The following is a 20,391-nucleotide window of genomic DNA, read 5'->3' as shown; positions in this document are numbered from 1 at the left end:
CCAGCCCCACCAGGAGTGATCCCTGAGAAAAAGCCAGAAGTAAGCCCACCACCAAGAGTATCCCAAAAAGTGAAGGAAAAAAAATATACTTTTTCTTGCTAAAGAATATTTCACTTCATGAATATATGTTTATTGATCCATTCATTGGTTAATAAATGTTTGAATTGCTTTCACTTTTTTTGAATAATGTTGCTGTGACCATCCACAGGTTAGTTGCTTTTACGGTATTACTAAAAATAAAATGAATACTAATAGAGAGAGACTATTGGTATTTGGGAGGGGAAGCCACCAGCAAATCTGGTGACTGACAATGTGGAGAATAAAATGAATGGCATTAAAAGTGTTTGATCTGGGCCATGAGAAATACCATCAAGTATGCCATGTAGGAGGAGGAGATTTTCACCCAGCAGGAGGGATTAGAGAGGCCTGTGGGATATTGATGAAAAACGTGATGTTGGAAGAGAGAGAAAGAGACAAAGATAAAAACTTGAAATTCAAAGATGAAAACTTGAACCGCATGGAATTCAGGTGGCCCAGGAGAACAGGAAGATGGGGTGTCACTAACAGTCAAGGGACAGAGAGGCAAGCGAGAGTCCACAGAGTAAAAGACAGGACAAACAGAGTCCAAGAGTGAAAATGAGAAATTGAAGAATAAGGATATTTTAACATAAAAATGGTTTCACGGTAAAATACTACAGAGAAGCCAAGTGGATGGTCAGCCAAGAGTTCGCCATATTTAGCAATTTACAAAGTCATTCATAAAAAAGTAAAGAAACGATTTGAGATCAATAACTTAGGGGACTTGGCAAGTTCTCAGAAAACACAGGATGAGACGGGAAGTAGGCAGGATCTTTAAACGAGCTGTGCACATTACACAGTTCCGTGAAGGACTTGGGTTTGTTTATCAGAACTGAAATACAAACAAAGCCCCAGAAACACATGGCCATTACCCTCAAATAACTTACTTCCTTTCAGGGAAAACGAGCCACTAGTTTTCCTGATGTGTAAAATGTGTCCCTGCATTTTCCTAGCCACCGTTTCTGGTATAATTAAGTTGATTTCCTCATTAGTGCTTCTATCATAGTCTCTTTGAACAGAAAATTATGTGAATGTGCAAGATACATGGAGGATAAAGAGAAGCAATTTCAGACATGATCTGTACCTCGTTTACTCATGGTATCTACCATTAACACACAGTGGCTTGTCTGTACTAGAACTACTTGGAGACATGTAGTTGAGGTCCACTCTTTGTCTTTTGCTGATGCAGTAAGAAAGTACTATCCCATCTCTCTATCTATGCCCCCAAGTTTATTTTCCCTGTATTTTGTGAGTGTTTAAAAATTGAAATCTTTCCATTTAAAATGCATCGTGGCACATGGCATGAGCTCGGGAACCTATTTTCTTTCTCCAAGTAGTCAGTTCCCAGCACCATTTTTTTTTAAATTTATTCTTTTATTGAATCACCATGTGGAAAGTTACAAAGCTTTCAGGTTTAAGTCTCAGTTAAAAAATGTTTGGACACCCATCCCTTCACCAGTGCACATATTCCACCACCAAGAATCAAAGTATACATCCCCCCTCCCCCCCAACTCCCCAGCTGTTGGGGACTGTTCAGGACCCTGAACAAAAGAGGACCCCGAAACCTTTACCCTGGACAAACCGGAAAATTCCATTACCGGCGTTTGCATAACCTGAGGCACAGGTGCCCTTGTGACAAAGGAAATAGCTAAACTCAAGAAGTAAAAGTAGCCCAGGGCAGTTATCCACGAGACCCCAAAAAGCCCGTAAAGTAGAATGCCTTCCTCTACAATGCCTTGTGCATTCCTCCTGACAGATGCTCCTGCCAGATAAACCCTTGTCTTCCTCTCCCCACTATTTCTCAATCTACTCTTGGAGAATGTTGTAAGCCCACCAAATACACCCCGAACCTTTCCTTATTTGGTCTGAGAAGACACTTCCCTGATGATTGACAACTCATGTATCAACCCCTTGCTAAGAAAGGTATAAAACCAGCATGGCTGTTAATAAAGACACTCTTGATCGGCACGTTTCGTCTTGAGCCCCCTGTTTACTAACCTCACCAGTTTTATTTTCAGATTGGGACCGCTCATAGAATCCACCCAATTAGGAGGGCTTTCCACTGTTGTCTCTCCGCGGGCCAGAGAGATCTCTGGGGGAACGCGCACCCAGCCCCCCACCCCACATGTGTAACTGGTAAATTTTACTTTACTTTCACTTTACTTTGATTACATTCAATATTTCAACAACAAAAAAAATCACTATTATTGATTTGGAGTTCCTTCCCCCTAAAGTCAACCTGCTGAAAATAAAGCATTTGATAATTTGTTTTCCATTGCTGAGAATGAAGAGATATGAGGTCGAGAGGCCACACTAGCAGGCACGGGTGTGGATTTCTGTATTTTAGTATTTTAGTAACTAAGTCCAAAGAAATATCTCCCAGAAATTGCATCACTGTAAGCTTGTACCTCTCAGATACTTTATATTCCACATATGAGTGCAATCTTTCTATGTCTGTCTCTTTCTTTCTGACTCATTTCACTCAGCATGATACTTTCCATGTTGATCCACTTATATGCAAATTTCATGACTTCATGTTTCCTGACAGCTACGTAGTATTCCATTGTATAGATATACCAGAGTTGTTTTAACCAGTCATCTGTTTGGGGGCACTTGGTTTTTTCCACATGGTGGCTATTGTAAACAGTGTGGCAATGAACATAGAAATGCAGATGTCATCTCGACTATACCTTTTTGCCTCTCCAGGATATATTCCCAGGAGTGGTATTGCTGGGTCAAATGGAAGCTCAATTTCTAACTTTTTGAGAATCGTCCATATTGTTTTCCAAAAGGGCTGAACCAGTCGGCATTCCCACCCGCAGTGAAGGAGAGTCCCTTTCTCCCCCCATCCACGCCAACACCGGTTGCTATTGTTTATTGGGATGTGGGCCAGTCTCTGTGGTGTGAGATGATATCTCATTGTTGTTCTGATCTGCATCTCCCTGATGATTAGTGATGTCTCGGAATCAGCTTAACATAGGAGGTAAAGGACTTGTATAATGAAAATTACAAAACGCTATTTCAGGAAATAAAAGAGAACATGAAGAAATGGGAAGACATCCCCTGCTCATGGATTGGAAGAATTAATATTGTCAAGATGGCAATACTCCCCAAAGCATTGTACAAATTCAATGTGATCCCTATAGGGATACCCTTGACATTCTTCAGAGAAATGGAGCAAGGGCTCCTGAAATTCATACGGAACAATAAGCCCCCACAAATAGCTAAAGCAATTCTTGGGAAAAAGAAAATGGGAGGAATCAACCTCCCCAACCTCCAACTCTAATACAAAGCGGTAGTCATTAAAACAGCATGGTACTGGAACAAAGGCAGAACCACAGACCAATGGAAAAGGGTTGTGTACTCTGACACACACCCCCAAATATATGATCATCTAATCTTTGATAAGGGAGCAAGAAATGTGAAGTGGAGCAAGGAAAGCATGTTTAACAAATTGTGCTGGCAAAACTGGACAGCTACATGCAAAGAAATGGGCTTAGACCTCCACCTATCACCCTGTACAAAAGTCAGATCAAAATGGATTTAACACCTCAACATCAGACCAGAATCCCTACGGTACACTGAAGACAAGGTTGGCAAAACCCTCCACGACTTTGAAGCCAAAGGTATCTTCAAAGCTGACATGCCACTGGCCAAGCAAGTGAGAACAGAGATAAATAAATGGGACTATCTCAAACTAAGAAGCCTCTGCATCTCAAAAGAAACAGTGACCAAAATACAAAGATAATCTACAGAATGGGAAAGGATATTTATGCAGTACCCATTCGATAAGGGTTGATAACAAGGATATATAATGCACTGGTTGAACTCCACAAGAAGAATCTGCCAACCCAATCAAAAAATGGGGTGATGAAATGAACAGAATCTTTCCCAAAGAAGAAATCCGAATGGCTGAGAGGCACATGAGAAAATGTTCCACATCACTAATCACCAGCACCAATTTAAAATGAATCTTGTTTGCTCTGCATGGCTTTGGATTGCCATAGCAGCACGTGAGGTCCAGGTGTCTAGCATATTCTAGATCCTTACACAGACAACTAGTCAAACACACGTGGGTACTCCAACCTGCACAAGTTCTATTTATCCTAATTGTAGCCCTAGAAATGCAAGAGTAACACAAAAATTTTCACTAAAATATTAACTGGCCAGTTACAAAATTGGTCTGGACTCAAGTATCCTTCCTCATTTAACTCTAGAGAAGTCCCTGCATGCCACCAACTTTCCATGAATAGGTTCATCCCACACTGACTGCTGGAGACTGTTGAGACTGTGGTACAAACTGGCTGCCAGAAGAAACCACGAACACTGTCACAGAGGCAGCATTCCACACAGCTGAAGGGTTACGGGAGTGCTGCCCTTCCTGTGCCAAACAGCCACCAGGACCCGTCTCACACGCGGTCCATTCACACCGAAGAGAAGGGACACAGATGGTGACATGGTGAACATCCCTGAAGAAAATGAGTATGTGCCAAGGGATTAAGAAAGACGTCTAGGAGAAAAAAAAAAAGAATGAAGCCTTCAATAATTTTTCTAAAAAGGACCCTCTCAGGAGTGAAGCTTGAAGATTCAAATCAGAGCATGACCTAGTCACTATGAAATTCTCTGATGATTTTCTTGAAGGCTTAGAACACAGCAGCAAGTATAATGTCAGGGAGGCTGGAGCGATAGTACAGCGGGTAGGGCGTTTGCCTTGCATGCGGCTGACCCGGGTTCGATTCCCAACTTCCCATATGGTCCCCTAGCATCACCAGGAGAAATTCGAGTGCATCGCCAGGTGTGACCCAAAAAATCAAAAAAAAAGTATAATGTCAGTTTTGGCAAAGATATGACAAACAACTTAATTTTCAATTCTACTTATTTTTCAAAAAAACATTTCATATCGCCAATGAGAAGAAGGTAATTTTTATTAATCTTTTTATGATACTAACTAATCTCAAATAATCCATATTTTCCTCAGCTCTGAACTATTTTTTTTTCTTTTTGGACCACACCCAGAGTTGCACAGGGGTTACTCATGACTCTGCACTCAAGAATTACTACCAGCAGTGCTCAGGGAACCTTATGGGATGCTGGGACTCGAACTCGGGTCAGTCGCATGCAAGGCAAATGCCCTACCCACTGTGCTATCGTTCCAGTCCCTGAACTGTCTATTTTACCACATAATCCTCTTTGTAATTCCAATACTGCTATTGACTATTACTTTATAAAAACTACTCAGAAAAATTTACATGTTTCATTTCCTACCTGGTTATTATTTCTGTAAAGCTAAAATGCTTTTGAGAAATTATCACAAGTACCTTTGAGATTTTTGCATTAGCATTGGTATGCTTAGTATACTTGCTAGTAATAAGCTTTTTTATGCACTAATTCTATAGCAAAGTAATATGACTATTCAAGTTGATATCAGAGAAAAAGGATGAGAAGTAGACAAGGTAAGAAACTTGTTCTATAGCATACATTTGGTCAAGATAGCAAGTCAGTTCTAAAACTAATGTAATTCTGATATTCAATGCTACTTCATAATTCACAATATGTATTTTAAACCTTATAATTCACTGCCTTAAAAGTATAGAGGTGGCCAGAGAGAAGAGGGGTTAAGGTGCCTTCCTTGCATGTGGCTGACCCCAGCTTGACCCCTGGCACTACATATGCTCCCGAGCACAGTCAGGAGTGATCCTGTGTACAAACCAGGAGCGAACCCCAAGAACAGGCAGGTATATCTGGAAGCCGGGGAAAATTTTCACAACAATAACATTTAAAATATATTTTATGTACATTTCATTAAAAGTATTATATTCTCTGTAGGAAATATAGGTAAGAAACTATTTACTACAACAAAATAAAAATCAAAAAATTCTGAAGAAGTTACAAATCATATATATTATAAAGCATTAAAATGCAAAGTCCATATAAAATGTACACATATGAACTATATAAGTATATATTGGTAACTCATGAACTATCTAGCAATAAACAAACAATCTTATTAAAAATGGGCAGAAGTAACAAAAGAAAACAGAAAGGGCTGGACCAATAAATAGTAAAGTGGCTTGTCTTCCATGTTGCAAATCTGGGTTCTACCCCTGGCACTACATACGTTCCCCAGAGCAATGCTAATAATTGTGGTCTCGCTGGCTGGAGTGATAGCACAGCGGGTAGGGCGCTTGCCTTGCAAGCGGCCGACCCAGGTTCGATTCCTCCACTCCTCTTGGAGAGCCTGGCAAGCTACCGAGAGTATCCTGAGTATCCTGCCCACATGGCAGAGTCTGGCAAGCTCCCCATGGCGTATTCGATACACCAAAAACAGTGACAAGTCTCACAATGGAGATGTTACTGGTGCCTGCTCCAACAAATTGATGAATAATGGGATGACAGTGACTGATACAGTGAGCACAGTCAGGAGTAAGTTCTGAGCACCACCAGGTGTGGCTCCAAAATGGGAGAAAAAAGAAGCAGAAGCTCTGAATAGAACTCCCCAAGGGCAAAGGGAGGGTCAATAGGTACATATGAAAATGCTAAATATGATTCTTTAAATTAATTAATTAATTATTTTTTAAATAAGCAAATCAGCGTGAGGGTATAGTTACAGGTTTATACATTTTCATGCCCGTGTTTCCCTCATACAATGTTCGAGAACCCATCCCTTCACCAGTGCCCATTCTCCACCACCAATAAACCCAGCATCCCTCCCACCTCCCAATCCCATCTTCGCCCACCCCACCCTGCCTCTGTGGCAGGGTATTCCCTTTTGTTCTCTCTCTCCAATTGGGTGTTGTGGTTTGCAATAGGGGTGTTGAGTGGCCATCGTGTTAAGTCTCTAGTCTACTTTCAGCATGCATCACCCTTCCCCCGAGTGGCCTCCAACCACATTTTACTTGGTCTTCCCTTCTCTATCTGAGCTGCCTTTTTCCCAGCATGTGAGGCCAGCTTCCAAAAGCCATGGAGTCAACCTCCTGGTACTTATTTCTACAATTCTTGGGTGTTAGTCTCCTACTCTGTTATTCTATATTCCACACATGAGTGTAATCTTTCTATGTCTGTTTCTCTCTGACTCATTTCACTTAGCATGATACTTTCCATGCTGATCCACTTATATGCAAAGTTCATGACTTCATTTTTTCTAACAGCTGCATAGTATTCCATTGTATAGATGTGCCAAAGTTTCTTCAACCAGTCATCTGTTCTAGGGTACTCGGGTTTTTTCCAGATTCTGGCTATTATAAACAGTGCTGCAATGAACATATAAGTGCAGATGTCATTTCGACTATACTTTTTTGCTTCTCTGGGATATATTCCCAGCAGTGGTACTGCTGGGTCAAATGGGAGCTCAATTTCTAATTTTTTGAGAATCGTCCATACTGTTTTCCAAAAGGGCTGAACCAGTAGGCATTCCCACTAACAGTGTAGAGGGGTCCCTTTCTCCCCACATCCTCTCCAACAGCAGTTGCTTTTGTTCTTTTGTATGTGTGCCATTCTCTGTGGTGTGAGGTGGTATCTCATGGTTGTTTTGATCTGCATCTCCCTGATGATGAGTGATGCAGAGCAATTTTTCATATGCCTTTTGGCCATTCGTATCTCTTCCTTGGGAAAGTTCCTGTTCATTTCTTCAGCCCATTTTCTGATGGGGTTGGATGTTTTCTTCTTGTAGAGTTCAACCAGTGCTTTATATACCCTTGATATCAACCCTTTATTAGATGGGTATTGGGTGAATATCCTTTCCCATTCTGTAGATTGTCTTTGTATTCTGGTCACTGTATCTTTTGCAGTGCAGAAGCTTTTTAGTTTAATGTAGTCCCATTTGTTTATCTCTGTTTCCACTTGGTTGGTCAGTTGCATGTCATCTTTGACGTTACCTTTATCTTCAACATCGTGGAGGGTTTTGCCTACCTTGTCTTCGATGTACCTTATGGTTTGTGGTCTGATGTTGAGGTCTTTAATCCATTTTGATCTGACTTTTATGCATGGTGTTAGGTTGCGGTCTAAGCCCATTATTTCGCATGTGGTTGTCCAGTTGTGCCAGAACCATTTGTTAAACATGCATTCCTTGCTCCACTTCACATCTCTTGCTCCCTTAGCAAAGATTAGATGATCATACATTTGGGGTTGTGTGTAGGGATATTCCACCCTGCTCCATTGGTCTGTGGCTCTGCCTTTGTTCCAGTACCATGTTGTTTTAATTGTTATCGCTTTGCAGTAAAGTTTGAGGTTGGAGAGAGTGATGCCTTCCATTGTCTTTTTTCCCAAGAATTGTTTTAGCTATCCGTGGGCGTTTGTTGTTCCATATGAATTTTAGGATTGCTTAATCCATTTTTTTGAAAAATGTCATGGGTATCCTTATAGGGATCGTGTTGAATCTGTATAATGCTTTGGGGAGTATTACCATTTTGACAATATTGATTCTCCCTATCCTTGAGCAGGGTATATGTTTCCATTTTCTCATGTCCTCTTTTATTTCATGGAGTAGTGTTTTATAGTTTTCTTTCTAGAGGTCTTTTACTTCCTTGGTTAAGCTGATTCTGAGGTACTTGATTTTCTGGGGCACGACTGTGAATAGGATTGCTTTTTTCATGTCCCTTTCCTCTGTCTCATTGTTTGTAGATAGGAAGGTCATGGATTTTTGGTATTGATTTTGTAGCCTGCAACTTTACTGTATAAGTCTATTGTTTCTATGAGTTTCTTAGTAGAGGATTTAGGCTTCTGTAGATATAGTATCACATCATCTGCAAATTTCTTCCTTTCTTATCTGGATGCCCTCACTGTCTTTTTCTTGTCTAACACGTATCGCAAGTACTTCCAGTACTATATTGAAGAGAAGTGGTGAGAATGGGCATCCTTGTCTTGTGCCTGATCTTTGAGGAAAGGCCCTTAGTTTTTCCCCATTGAGGATAATGTTTACTGTAGGCTTGTGGTAGATGTCTTCGACTATCTGAGGAAAGTTCCTCCAAAACCCATTTTGGTGAGGGTTTTCATCATGAGTGGGTGTTGGATCTTGTCAAATGCTTTTTCTGCATCAATTGATATGATCATATTATTTTCATCTTTACTTCTGTTGATATGATGGATTATGTTGATTGATTTCCGAATGTTAAACCATCCTTGCATCCCTGGGATGAATCCCACTTGGTCTCATGGTGTATGATCTTTTTGATGAGTTGTTGTATCCTATTTGCTAATATTTTGTTGAGAATCTTCGCATTGGTGTTCATCAGGGATATTGGTCTATAATTTTCTTTCTTAGTGGTGTCTTTGTTTGCTTTTGGTATTAGGAGCTGTGTGCTTCATAGAAACTGTTTGGGAGAGTTCCTGTTTTTTCAATTTCCTGGAAAAGCTTGAGGAGAACTGGCAACAGGCCTTCTTTAACTGTTTGGAAGAATTCGCCAGTGAATCCATCTGGATCTGGGCTTTTGTTTTTGAGGAGATTTTTTATTACAATTTCAATTTCCTTGATATTAATGGGTTTATTCAGGTATTCCAAGTCTTCTTGGTTCAGTCTTGGGAGATTGTAGGAATCAAGGAATTCATCCATTTCTTTTAGGTTCTCATGTTTCGTGGCATACAGACTTTCGAAGTATTCTCTGACAATCTCTTGAATTTCATTGGTTTCTGTTGTGATGTCCCCTTTTTCATTCCCGATTCGGTTTATTAGGGTTCTCTCTCTCTCTTTCTTTGTGAGTCTTGCTAGTGGTTTATCGATCTTGTTTATTTTCTCAAAGAACCAGCTCTTGGTTTCATTGACCTTTCGAATTGTTTTCTGGGTTTCCATGTCATTAATTTCTGCTCTAATTTTCATTATTTCTTTCCTTCGGTCTGATTTGGGTTCCTTTTTCTGGTTCTTTTCTAAGGCCTTGAGCTGTGAAGTCAAGCTATCTGTGTAGGCCCTTTCTTTCTTCCTAAGGAATGCTTGTAGAGCTATAAATATTCCCTTTAACACAGCTTTAGCTGCGTCCCATAGGTTTTGGTAGCTGGTGCCTTCATTCTCGTTTGTTTCGAGGTATCTCTTGATTTCTTCCTTGATTTCCTTCCTGATCCAGTCACTGTTCAACACTGTGAATGCCGAATATCATTCACCATCAAGGAAATGAACATCAAATGGGTGTTACCTCCCACCTGTGAGAATTCAGCGACCAGAAAAACCAATAGTTGGTGGGTATATTGTGAAAAGGGGCCCCCAGGCTCTGCTAGCAAAAATGCAAACTGGCACCATGCAATGGGAAACACTATGATGGTTCCTTAAAACATTAAATGCAGTACTAACATATAACTGTATTTATATTTTATATCTTATATAAATATATAAAAAATATATAAAATATATGTATTATAAAACCTAACAAAAAAAACTAAAAAGAACACTAACAATTCCGCTCCTGGGTATTTATTTGAAGAAAAGGAGAAACAACATGGTCAGAACAAATGTATATCCTTTTAACTGCAAAATCATAACTAACCATTATCACAAGAAATCAAGACATGGAAACAATCTTACACGCTCCTCAGTAGATGAGTGAATAAAGAGAAGTGATATATGTGTGTACTTATGTACATATAAGGAAATATTATACAGCCATAAAAAGAATAAAATTTTGTCATTTACAACATAGATGGATCCTGGGAATATTAAGTAAAATAGGCAGAGGAAAGCAACATATACTCTCACCACACACTATACATAAAATTTTTATAGAGATGTTAAACTATATCCCTTAATCCTATACTGTCATAGTCTAATGATAAATCAATGAAATAAAGAAGACCAGAACCAGATTTTAAAAAAAAGGAAAAGATTATAGATACAGGGAACAGATTAATAGTCCTAAAAGGTGGATGCGAGGTTTAAAAAAAATTTTTTTTTTCTTTTCCCCGTGGTCCTTCCTATACTGAATTTGTCTAAATTTCCTTAAAGAAAGACCTCAAACTTACAAAACTTCAATGAAGTATAAAACAAATAGCAAAGTCACACTGGTTATTTGAAAGTTAGTGCCAAAGGTCTTATCAAGAATCTAAGTAAAACCTCTGAGAGCTAAATTTAGATTTTCCTGAAATGGGAAGTAGCCTCCAAACAGCACCAAGCCCTTAAGGAGAAGAGATGAGAACTCGGGTTTAGAGTGCTAAAAAGTGGGAGCTTTAAATTAACGACCAGAAAGATAGCACAAATCCCTTATTCTGATTAGACCCTACTGACTTAATAAAGTAAGAGGAACATAATATTAACTCCTGGGTGGTCCATACCACATTACAATTTTTTTTCTGACCCATATCTGTGAAAAGGTTCATCTTATTTCTCTTCTTTGCTTCCTTTTCTTACCCACTTTTGGCTTCCTTTTGGCCAAGGATTCTGATAATTGCCAAAGAAAACACAGCTGAAGTGATGGCTCACTGCAGCGTCTGACTAATCTGCTCATAGAAGAGCCTATTTCAGCAGAGGCAGTTGGCCGGTGTGGACAGTCACTAGTTTGTTTTTTTTTTAAGCTCAGCTTACTCTGCCAGCCCTGCTATGGGGCTCACACTATTTGCCCCCCAAGTGTCCCTCTGATGGGCTCTCAACCAATTCCACTAGGTGGGCAAAATATGTCTTAGATGACCCGAAGTTTAAAGTCCATAGGACATAAAGTTCACAAAGAAGTGATAAAAGTTTCAGTTCTGAGGAGATTTACAGCAACTAATATCCAATATCATGGGGTAGGTCCACCCACATATGAATTAAATTTTGCATGTTTTTGTCAGAGTCCATGCTTAGCATTAATTAAGGGCCACAGGAAAGATTGTTCTAGACTTTGAGGTCATAAAAGGAAGCCTCTGGCAGCCTCAGGAAAATCCTGCAGACTGCAACACTGGCAGAAAGGAAGCAAGCAACCAAAATGTATGAAAAAGCAGATAGACCAGAAAAAAAGCATTCACATTGAAAAAATCGAAAAAAACAGCTCTACCTTGGTGGCCCTCTGCAAGTCTTGCTCTAAGGAGAACCCAGACAACTGGGATTAGAAAACAGACATCAAATGAACATGGATTCCTTACACGCAACATTCCCCAGCAGAAAGACGAGAATAACAGAGCTATAAAGAGAAACGCTGAAGTTCCATGGTCCTGCACGCAGACTCACTTGGGGAAAGTGGGCTACATCACGACGGCTTCTGTAGCAGAAGTCTCCTACAGTAAGAGCAGGAGACACGGGAGCAGAAGAAACCCATGAGGTGATTCAGTGGGAAGGACTTTCAAGGTCTGGAAGCCAGGGAGCATGGTGTCATCGTGCCCTTTACTGGCGCAAAAGAAAGGGCACATCCACGGTGTCCAGCTCATAAAGTCGTAGGATAGAAAAGACCAAGGGTTTCTTATTCTGAGATGTTTATCCATCTGCATTTTAATAAGGAGCATGGTAAAATCAAACACGCCTGCCTTTTAATACCAACCTCCAAGTTCCTCCATCTTCAGGGTCTCAGTTACCTCAGCTAGGAGGGAGAGAGGGGGTGAACCAGATGATTTCCAGGTTCCTGCCAGCGTGTGCGGGAAGGTCGTGTCTGTGAAAACCACTCGACTGCTGTGGGTTCAGTCATCTTCCTGGGATGCCTTTTCACCTCTGCCTATCCTGAGACGACCATCAATGGCACCATTTGTGGCATGAAGCAGAAAGAACAAACACTGTTTCCTTTTTCTCTTTTGAGTCACACCCGGCAATGCTCAGGGGTTATTCCTAGCTCAGCGCTCAGGATTTACTTCTGGCGGTACTCAGGGGACCACATGGGATGCTGGGAATCGAACCAGGGTTGGCCAACTGCAAGGCAAACACCCTACCCGCTGTGCTATTGCTCCAGCCCCCAAACACTATTTCTTAATGCCTCTTTAAAGTGGTATTGTGTCAGCTTAGGAGATAATAAACATCAGGCACAAAATGAATAAAAGACAAACTTTTCTATGATTTCTCCCAGTAAGGGAAAGAGGCCACTAGAGACTATTTTTTGCCCTGCTGTCACACGCCGCTAGTCCTACTTAAATGGAAGGAGTGGTGGCTGCAGAATGGCACCCAGGGGAAGCTCTGGCTAGAAATGTAGCTGCTCCTTTGTGGCCTGGGTGACCTTGGGAGATTCAGACTGGAGTCACCCTTTCGGCTACCAGGTGTCTCTGGGCAGGGCAGGTGGCCCCTTCTGATCTCAGCTCTCTATTTTTAAAGTAGCAGTAATTCTACATATTTCTTCTACCCTCCAAATATCAAATCACTGAGTATGTTTATTAAAAGAAGTCAAGCTCTGGGAAGGAATAGTATAGGCAATTATGAAGTGAGTTAAATTACGAAGAGCACAGATTCAACAGCTTAAAAAAATCAGCACGTGTCCTTTCAGATGAATGTATTTTTTCCTTGGAGATAGAAGCACACCGATGTTCAGTGCCGCTCTTGGTACAATAGCCAAGATATGGAAATAGCCCAAATGCCCAACCGTGGAGGAATGGATCAAGAAAATGTACAAATACACAATGGATAATGCAGCTCCAAGAAAGAACAAAATCATGCCATTTGCAGCAACCTGGGTAGAATGAAAGGGTCTCCTGCTGAGTGAGGCCGGTCAGAAGGAAAGGGGCAGATACAGAACAATCCCTCTCACAAGTGGGACTTCAAGATGCATAGCAAGGGAGCAGCAAAGAGCCACAAGCAACAAAACAAGAGAACCAATGTACACAATTTAGTGGGGTGAGGGAGAGAGGGGGTGCTGTGGGTCTTGAGGGAGGGAGATGAGAACACTGGTGATGGGTGTGGGTTGGAATTACGAACATGAGAAAAAAGCACTATTAATAGTATTGTAAGCCATAAATCTACTTTTTAAGAGACAAAATCAGCCTCATGATTAGATCATGGCAAGTGGGAGGGAGAGTCATGCGACCAGATTGACAAAGCGGGTCATCGGAAGGGCCAGGGACTCTGCTGCCAGGCATGCCCAAAAGGAACAGTCACCACCTGCCCAGAGCCCTGAGCACAGTTCAGCAAGCATAAGTGGAAACTGACTCAGAGTCAGGGTGGGAACCGGGTTTCCATCTTCCTTCATTCCTTCTTCCCTTCCTGCTCTCCACCATGCCTGTGCCTCCTCTTCTTTCCATACACTTAGATTTCTTGCATCTTGGTTTAGACAGACACAGCCCTCACATCTAGCTTTCAACTCTAACTATTTAAACTAGGTACTAAAGATGAAGGAGTGATAGCACAGCGGGTAGGGCATTTGCTTGCACATGGCCGACCTGGGTTCGATTCCTTTGCCCCTCTCGGAGAGCCCAGCAAGTCACTGAGAGTATCTCGCCCGCATGGCAGAGCCTGGCAAGCTACCCATGGTGTACTCGATATGCCAAAACAGTAACAACAAGTCTCACAATGGAGATGTTACTAGTGCCTGCTCGAGCAAATCGACAAGTAACGGGATGACAGTGGTCCACACAGCCCAGTGCTACTAAAGATGTGACCAAGTGAGTGTTTCTTCACACCAGCAGGCCAGGTCTTCGCTCACAGCACAGCTTCTCAACACGAGCAGCTGTTTCCAAAGCTGAGACAACAGAGAGGTGTGGACCAGGAGACGGCGCTGCTGGGTGTGAATGACAGACAGAACAGCCAGTAGTGGGGCTTTCAGCCTCCTTTCAAACTCCCTTCTCACGTGCTGATCCTCCCTCAAGTCTCCTTCGTTTTTCCAACTGGCAAGCAGGAAGAAAAGAGTCCATACTGAGAGTGAATTACAGTGAATGTTTTTCCTTTGCCATCTCATTACACCTAAATATTTATTCTTTAGAAATAGAATCCTGCAACAGTGGATCTGTCAGAAAATTGACAAGTACAAGCTGAAGGATTCAGTACAGAGGTGTTAACAAGGACAAGATGAAGAGGACCAAATTTAGGACGAACAATATAAAACATATAGAAATGTTATTATGTAGGAAGGGAATTTCTATTACAAAATGGTGTGTTAGAAATATTCTCTTGCAATTCAGACAGGTTCTTTGCGAGTATGACTGACTTTAAAAAAAAATTTAAACATTACAAGAAAGAACCATGATCCCAAACTAGCTATTTTCCCATAAACATTTAGAAACTAATTTAGACACACAACTAGAGAGTGGTAATTATATTTGAATGCTTTGGGTGTACCTCTCTTCCAAGCAGTTTTTTCTCTAGGTGCTTTACAGACATCTACAGACCTTAGAACAAGGGAACATTATTTACACACTTTCAAAAGAAAATTGGGAAGTAATATTCCCAAGGTCAGATATGCAGTACAGGATAAAGGCAGGCCCCAAGAATTGATCTGTCTGTCTCCAGAGTCTGTGCTTATTAGATTACGGCAGGCTGTCTCTCTGGTTAACTTTTTAAAAGTTTTTGCTTCCATTCCTTTTCACTTCTAGGAAGGCTGATTGAGAGGGGAATGGGAGCAACAGAAAGAGCATCAGCATGAGAGGTTCAAAGACAGGAGAGAAAAAAAGAGAGAATACCACCTCACTTCCCATGCTTTGGCCCCAAATAAAGAGCAAAGAAACGCAACGAGGGCTGATTTTCACACCTTCATCTACTGCATATCCTGACTCTGGCACAAGGAGAAATGGTCAGTGTGAGGCCAGGAATGCCTCACACTGCTCAGGTGTTGCCAAGTAGGGACTATTTGTCCTGAAGGTGCAAGCAGGATCTCAATTCTGAAGCCTGCTGACATCTCCTCTCCTGATCTTCTCTTGGTCTCTTCCTCTTATTCTGAAGACCACAATGCGAGCAAAGAGCAGAAGAGATAGGAATCATCTGGATCATATTAGCTGCTTGCATGATGCTATTTACATTTGTGAAATATGGTATCGTGAGATCACATTCAGTACAACTTTTCTTTAAAAAGTTTTATTCGTGAATCCATTTTTATTGGTTAGAAGAAAAAACAAAATGGATCATATACTTAAAAGCAGAGGGAAGGAGGGAAAAGAAAAAAGACATACCATTCTAGAAATGTCTAGCAAGCACATACCCCAAGAATATTTATCCAAGTGGTTACCCCGGGATATCTGAGGGGAAACGTGAAAGCAATTTTCTTGGCTATCATCACTTTAATATGAAATGTAAACCCCAAATGCAACCACAGGCACATTCCTTTAATCTGGGGGAAGGAGAGTTGTGCCTAGGGAGTGCAGGGGCTCTTACCTGGCATGACCATCGTCTGTGGAGCAGCGGCGTCGGCACTGAGACAGAGGCGCCCACCTTTGGCCAACCTATCACAGAGCAAGGTGATGTGTTTCTTTAGCCGGGCGGTGTCTTTGGGGGTGCCCAGCTGGCTGCTGAGGTTCAGAGCCTGCTCCTTTGAGCTCTTCGACAGGCAGGTTTTCAAAAGGTGAGAAATGGCAGCGTCCACTGTTTCTTCCCATCCCTAGACGTGAAAACCAATATTTAATTTGAACAGATGACAAGTGAGCCAAGTCAGTATCAACTGTTCATCAATAAAATTATACAGCTTATGAGTATTTATGTCTAAGTGTGGGGGATTCAGGAAGGGTCTGACATCTGGAACATTCCAGATGAGTCTGGTTCTGAATTTCATCCTGTCAGCTGTTTGACCTTGAGCAAGGTATGTAATTCCTTTTAGTATCAGCCTTGCCTATAAAAACGGGAATCGTTTGTACCTCCAAGGGTTGGAGTGAATAAATGAGGCGGTATATAGAAGCAGTCCTGTTGCCAGTCATAAGCAACAAAATAGCAACAGTTATTTTCTCAGATGCAGGTCAGTTCATGATGCAAGGTGAACTGAACCTGCTTTTTGCCTCATCAGTCTGCTGAAAAAGAGCTGGCCAGGGCAAGGAGGACCTGTTTTCTGGGGAGAGTGTCTCATAACGACTGGCCACACAGCTGTTAGGTGTGCAGGGAGAAACTGGCTGAGTAGCTCTTAAGAGTCATCCTGTAAGACACATGACTAGATAATGTCCCAGTTCCAGGGGACAAAATAATGTGACCTCTGCCCAGGAGAAAATAAAAAGTGACCTAAGTAAAGAGTTGGGCCATTTACGCCCACACCTGTTGGCGGTGTGCAGCAAGGACCAAGAAGTGCAGTGACAGCTTAGCAGTGCGAGGCTCCCAATTTAATGGGCAGGGGTCCTGTCATTGCTGCTGGAAGCACTAGGGCCAGCAGGACCACCGGGACCAAGTGACACATCCCTTAGGCCATAAGAGAACGAGAAGCTGGTGGAGTCTGTTAACGAGCTAGCACGGACATTTCCGAGGAGCCTCCGAGATGACTGGCTAAATTTCGGGGGCATATGGAGATGCTGAGCAGCAGATTGTGTATGTGCTAATGAGGTCTGTTTCATATGTACACACAGAAATGCTGCTTCTATGTTATATAACAACAATAATGTTATTGTCCATGTGTCCGTTGCACTCAGAGACAATGAGGACCTAGACGTGTGTGCTTAGAACTCTCGTAAGATAGGAATGGGGACAACAAAGGAATTGGTTCTCATTGACTACTGCAGAGAAGAGGTGAGAAACTGCAGACTCCGGGAGAAGGAGTTTCAGGAGACTTGGCAGTTAGCACCACTCCATCCCAACTTTATTGATTGCACCTCCTGCCAGATATGCAATCAGGATCAGGTTACTCTGACACTTCAATTGCTAAAGTATACCACCCAGTTTACAACAGAAGGTACACTTTGCCCATCTCTTGCTCCATTTTGCTCTCTCCCGACCCACCTTCGCCCATATTTTCACCCAGGCCTCCACACACACGTGCTCTTCCAGTGCATATGCCGGTAATGCCCACATATGATTCAGCTCATATTCAGACCCATCACTTATGGATTAAATTTGTGGATATTTTCTGGAACTCTGAGACCTCATGCACCCTGTTCCCTCACAGCACATCTTGCCCTGCACTAATGGTCACTGTTTCTACCCCTAGCACTTGTGCTTGGTAAGCAGGGAGTGGTGGTGCAGAAAAATGCCTTTGCTATACAGAGAGATACAGAATCATCCCTTGAGGTTGGGAGTGATCTTCTGGAGTTTCCTCAGGCCTCTAACATAAGAGCAACTGTTTACTGGGTTGGTCATGGCTACCTCCAATCTCAAGGTGGCTAGTTCGCAGGTCTCTCCTTTCAGGCACAGGCATTACCAGCAGAAAGTCATCCAGTGCTTTCCTCCTTGGTCCCTCCTCTGCCTACCACCACCCCGAGCCATGCAAAATCAATCAAATCTTTCTTCTGTATGACAGCCTTGCAGATCTGAGAAGACAGCATTTCTGTAACCTTCTCCTCCAGAATAAACATCCACTGTTCCTCCAGCTCTTCCTTGTATAAACACGGTTTCAAGTTTTCTCTTCATTCTGACCACTTAGCTTTGAATACTCTCCAATTTTACACACTTAAAAGTTTACACAGGGAAGAAGAGAATCCCAAACTGAACCCGAGGACCCCTGGCAGGGGCTGGAAGTACAGGACAACACAAAGCAACTGCAAAGCAACTGAAGTCTGAGCAGAACTGTCCAACTCGATTGGCACCCGTGAGTAAATCTCACAACACCACAGATCCGTGGGCGCAGTTTCCAGAGACTGAATATTGGAATGGTGTTTTACAAAGAAGGTCTCCTGATATAATACAGTAGGCAGAATAGCCTTCCTGCAGAAAGCATCAACTCACCTGGAATTAACCCAGAGCTGAAACTGCAAGACAAGTTTATGCCCCACATCCAAGGCTACCAGGGAACTGCACATAACACGGAAATGAGTTCCCTGCTGTGCACCTATTGGACTGGCTGAAACCACAAACATTAAGCAAGGAATACTGGTGACTATGAGGAGCACAAGGGGTTTTCTGTCGTTGCTGGTGGGAATATCAAACAACAGTCACTTTGTTTACAGGCAAAGCAGGTGCCCTATCGACTGCCCTATCCACTGCACCATCTCTCCAGCCCTGAACTTCCGAGTCACTCTGAAAGAAAATCTGGCAATTTCTCATTCAGTTAAACTATTCATAGCCTATGATCTAGCAATGGTGCTCTTTACTATTTGTCTGAAAGTGTTAAAAAAAACTCATCTACTCAAAAACCTGCACACAGATGTGTAATAACAGTTATAATAACAAAACTGCAGCAACTGTCTGCCCCACAGCAGATGAGCTGAGAAATAACTGTGGTACATCCAAGCCATGGCATTTTATTGGAGAAAAAGAGAAAGCCGCTATCAAGCCCGGTGAGGACACAGAAGGACAGAAGGACAGAAGCCAATACAGGAGGTTACATCACATGTCACTGTAGTTTGTGGCACATCTGGACAGGGCCAAACTGTAGAGGCAGGCCTGAATCAGGGGCTCAAGAACTCTTCCTTGAGAGTAAGGGCTGGATGGCTGGAGCACGGGGGCTGGGGGGATAGTGAATCTATTCTGTATAATAATGTAATGGTGGCTGCCTTTGTCAAAACCCATGGAACTATGGACATAAGAATAAATCTCAAATGTAAATCAAGGACTTTGGTTAATAATAATGTATCTGCTTTGGCTCACTAGTGTGAACAAAGAAATTTCACTAACGTAAGATGTTAGTGACAGGGAGAAAGGAGGGCAAAGAGACAGACAACAGACAGGAACTTGCTGTAGTTCTTGCTCAATTTGTACATAAACCTAAAACTGCTCTTTAAAAAGATCTTTGGGACACACACACACATGCACATGCACACACACACACACACACACACACACACACACACACACACACACACACACACCCTTCACTACCACCACCACCACCACCATCATTACACTACCACCACCAGCAGCAGAACCACTAAAATTCAGATTTCATAGATATCCACTAGAAAACTGTAGCACTGTAGCACTGTCGTCCCATTGTTCATCAATTTGCTCAAGCAGGCACCAGTAATGTCTCCATTGTGAGACTTGTTGTTACTCTGTTTGGCATATTGAATACGCTACATGTAGCTTGCCGAGCTCTCTGAGAGGAATGGAAGAATTGAACTTGGATCGGCCATATGTAAGGCAAACGCCCTACACTCTGTGTTATCGCTCCAGCCCATACACAATGGTATTGTCCCCATTTTAAAAAGGATTATGCCCACAGTGCTCGGGGCTACTCAGTGTCAGGGACTGCTGCTGGACGTGCTCAGGGGAACTTGCAGTGCCGAGGATCAAGCCCAGGCATCCCACTTATACAGCATGTGCTTCAGCTCTTTGAGCCAATCCCTGATGTTGTCCATCTGAAGAAACTGAGGCTCTAGTTAGAAATTCCAAGCAACTGGGGCTGGAGAGACAGGACAGCGGGGACGGTGCTCGTCATGCACACAGATGAC

General features: G+C 42.2%; 1 protein-coding gene across 1 annotated transcript in view; it reads right to left on the bottom strand.

Moving 5' to 3' along the window:
- The window catches only part of BBS9 (Bardet-Biedl syndrome 9), a 546,484-nt gene that overhangs the window by 71,009 nt on the left and 455,084 nt on the right, over positions 1–20,391 (bottom strand). The window contains exon 21 of the mRNA XM_055119377.1: positions 16,247–16,469. Within this exon, the coding sequence (XP_054975352.1) occupies positions 16,247–16,469 (223 nt within the window). The remainder of the gene's footprint in view (positions 1–16,246; positions 16,470–20,391) is intronic.

This window comes from Sorex araneus, chromosome 1 (assembly GCF_027595985.1).
Source record: "Sorex araneus isolate mSorAra2 chromosome 1, mSorAra2.pri, whole genome shotgun sequence".
Lineage (NCBI taxonomy): Eukaryota > Metazoa > Chordata > Mammalia > Eulipotyphla > Soricidae > Sorex > Sorex araneus.
Note: the sequence above shows the minus strand (reverse complement) of the source record. Positions and strands in the feature narration are given on the sequence as shown.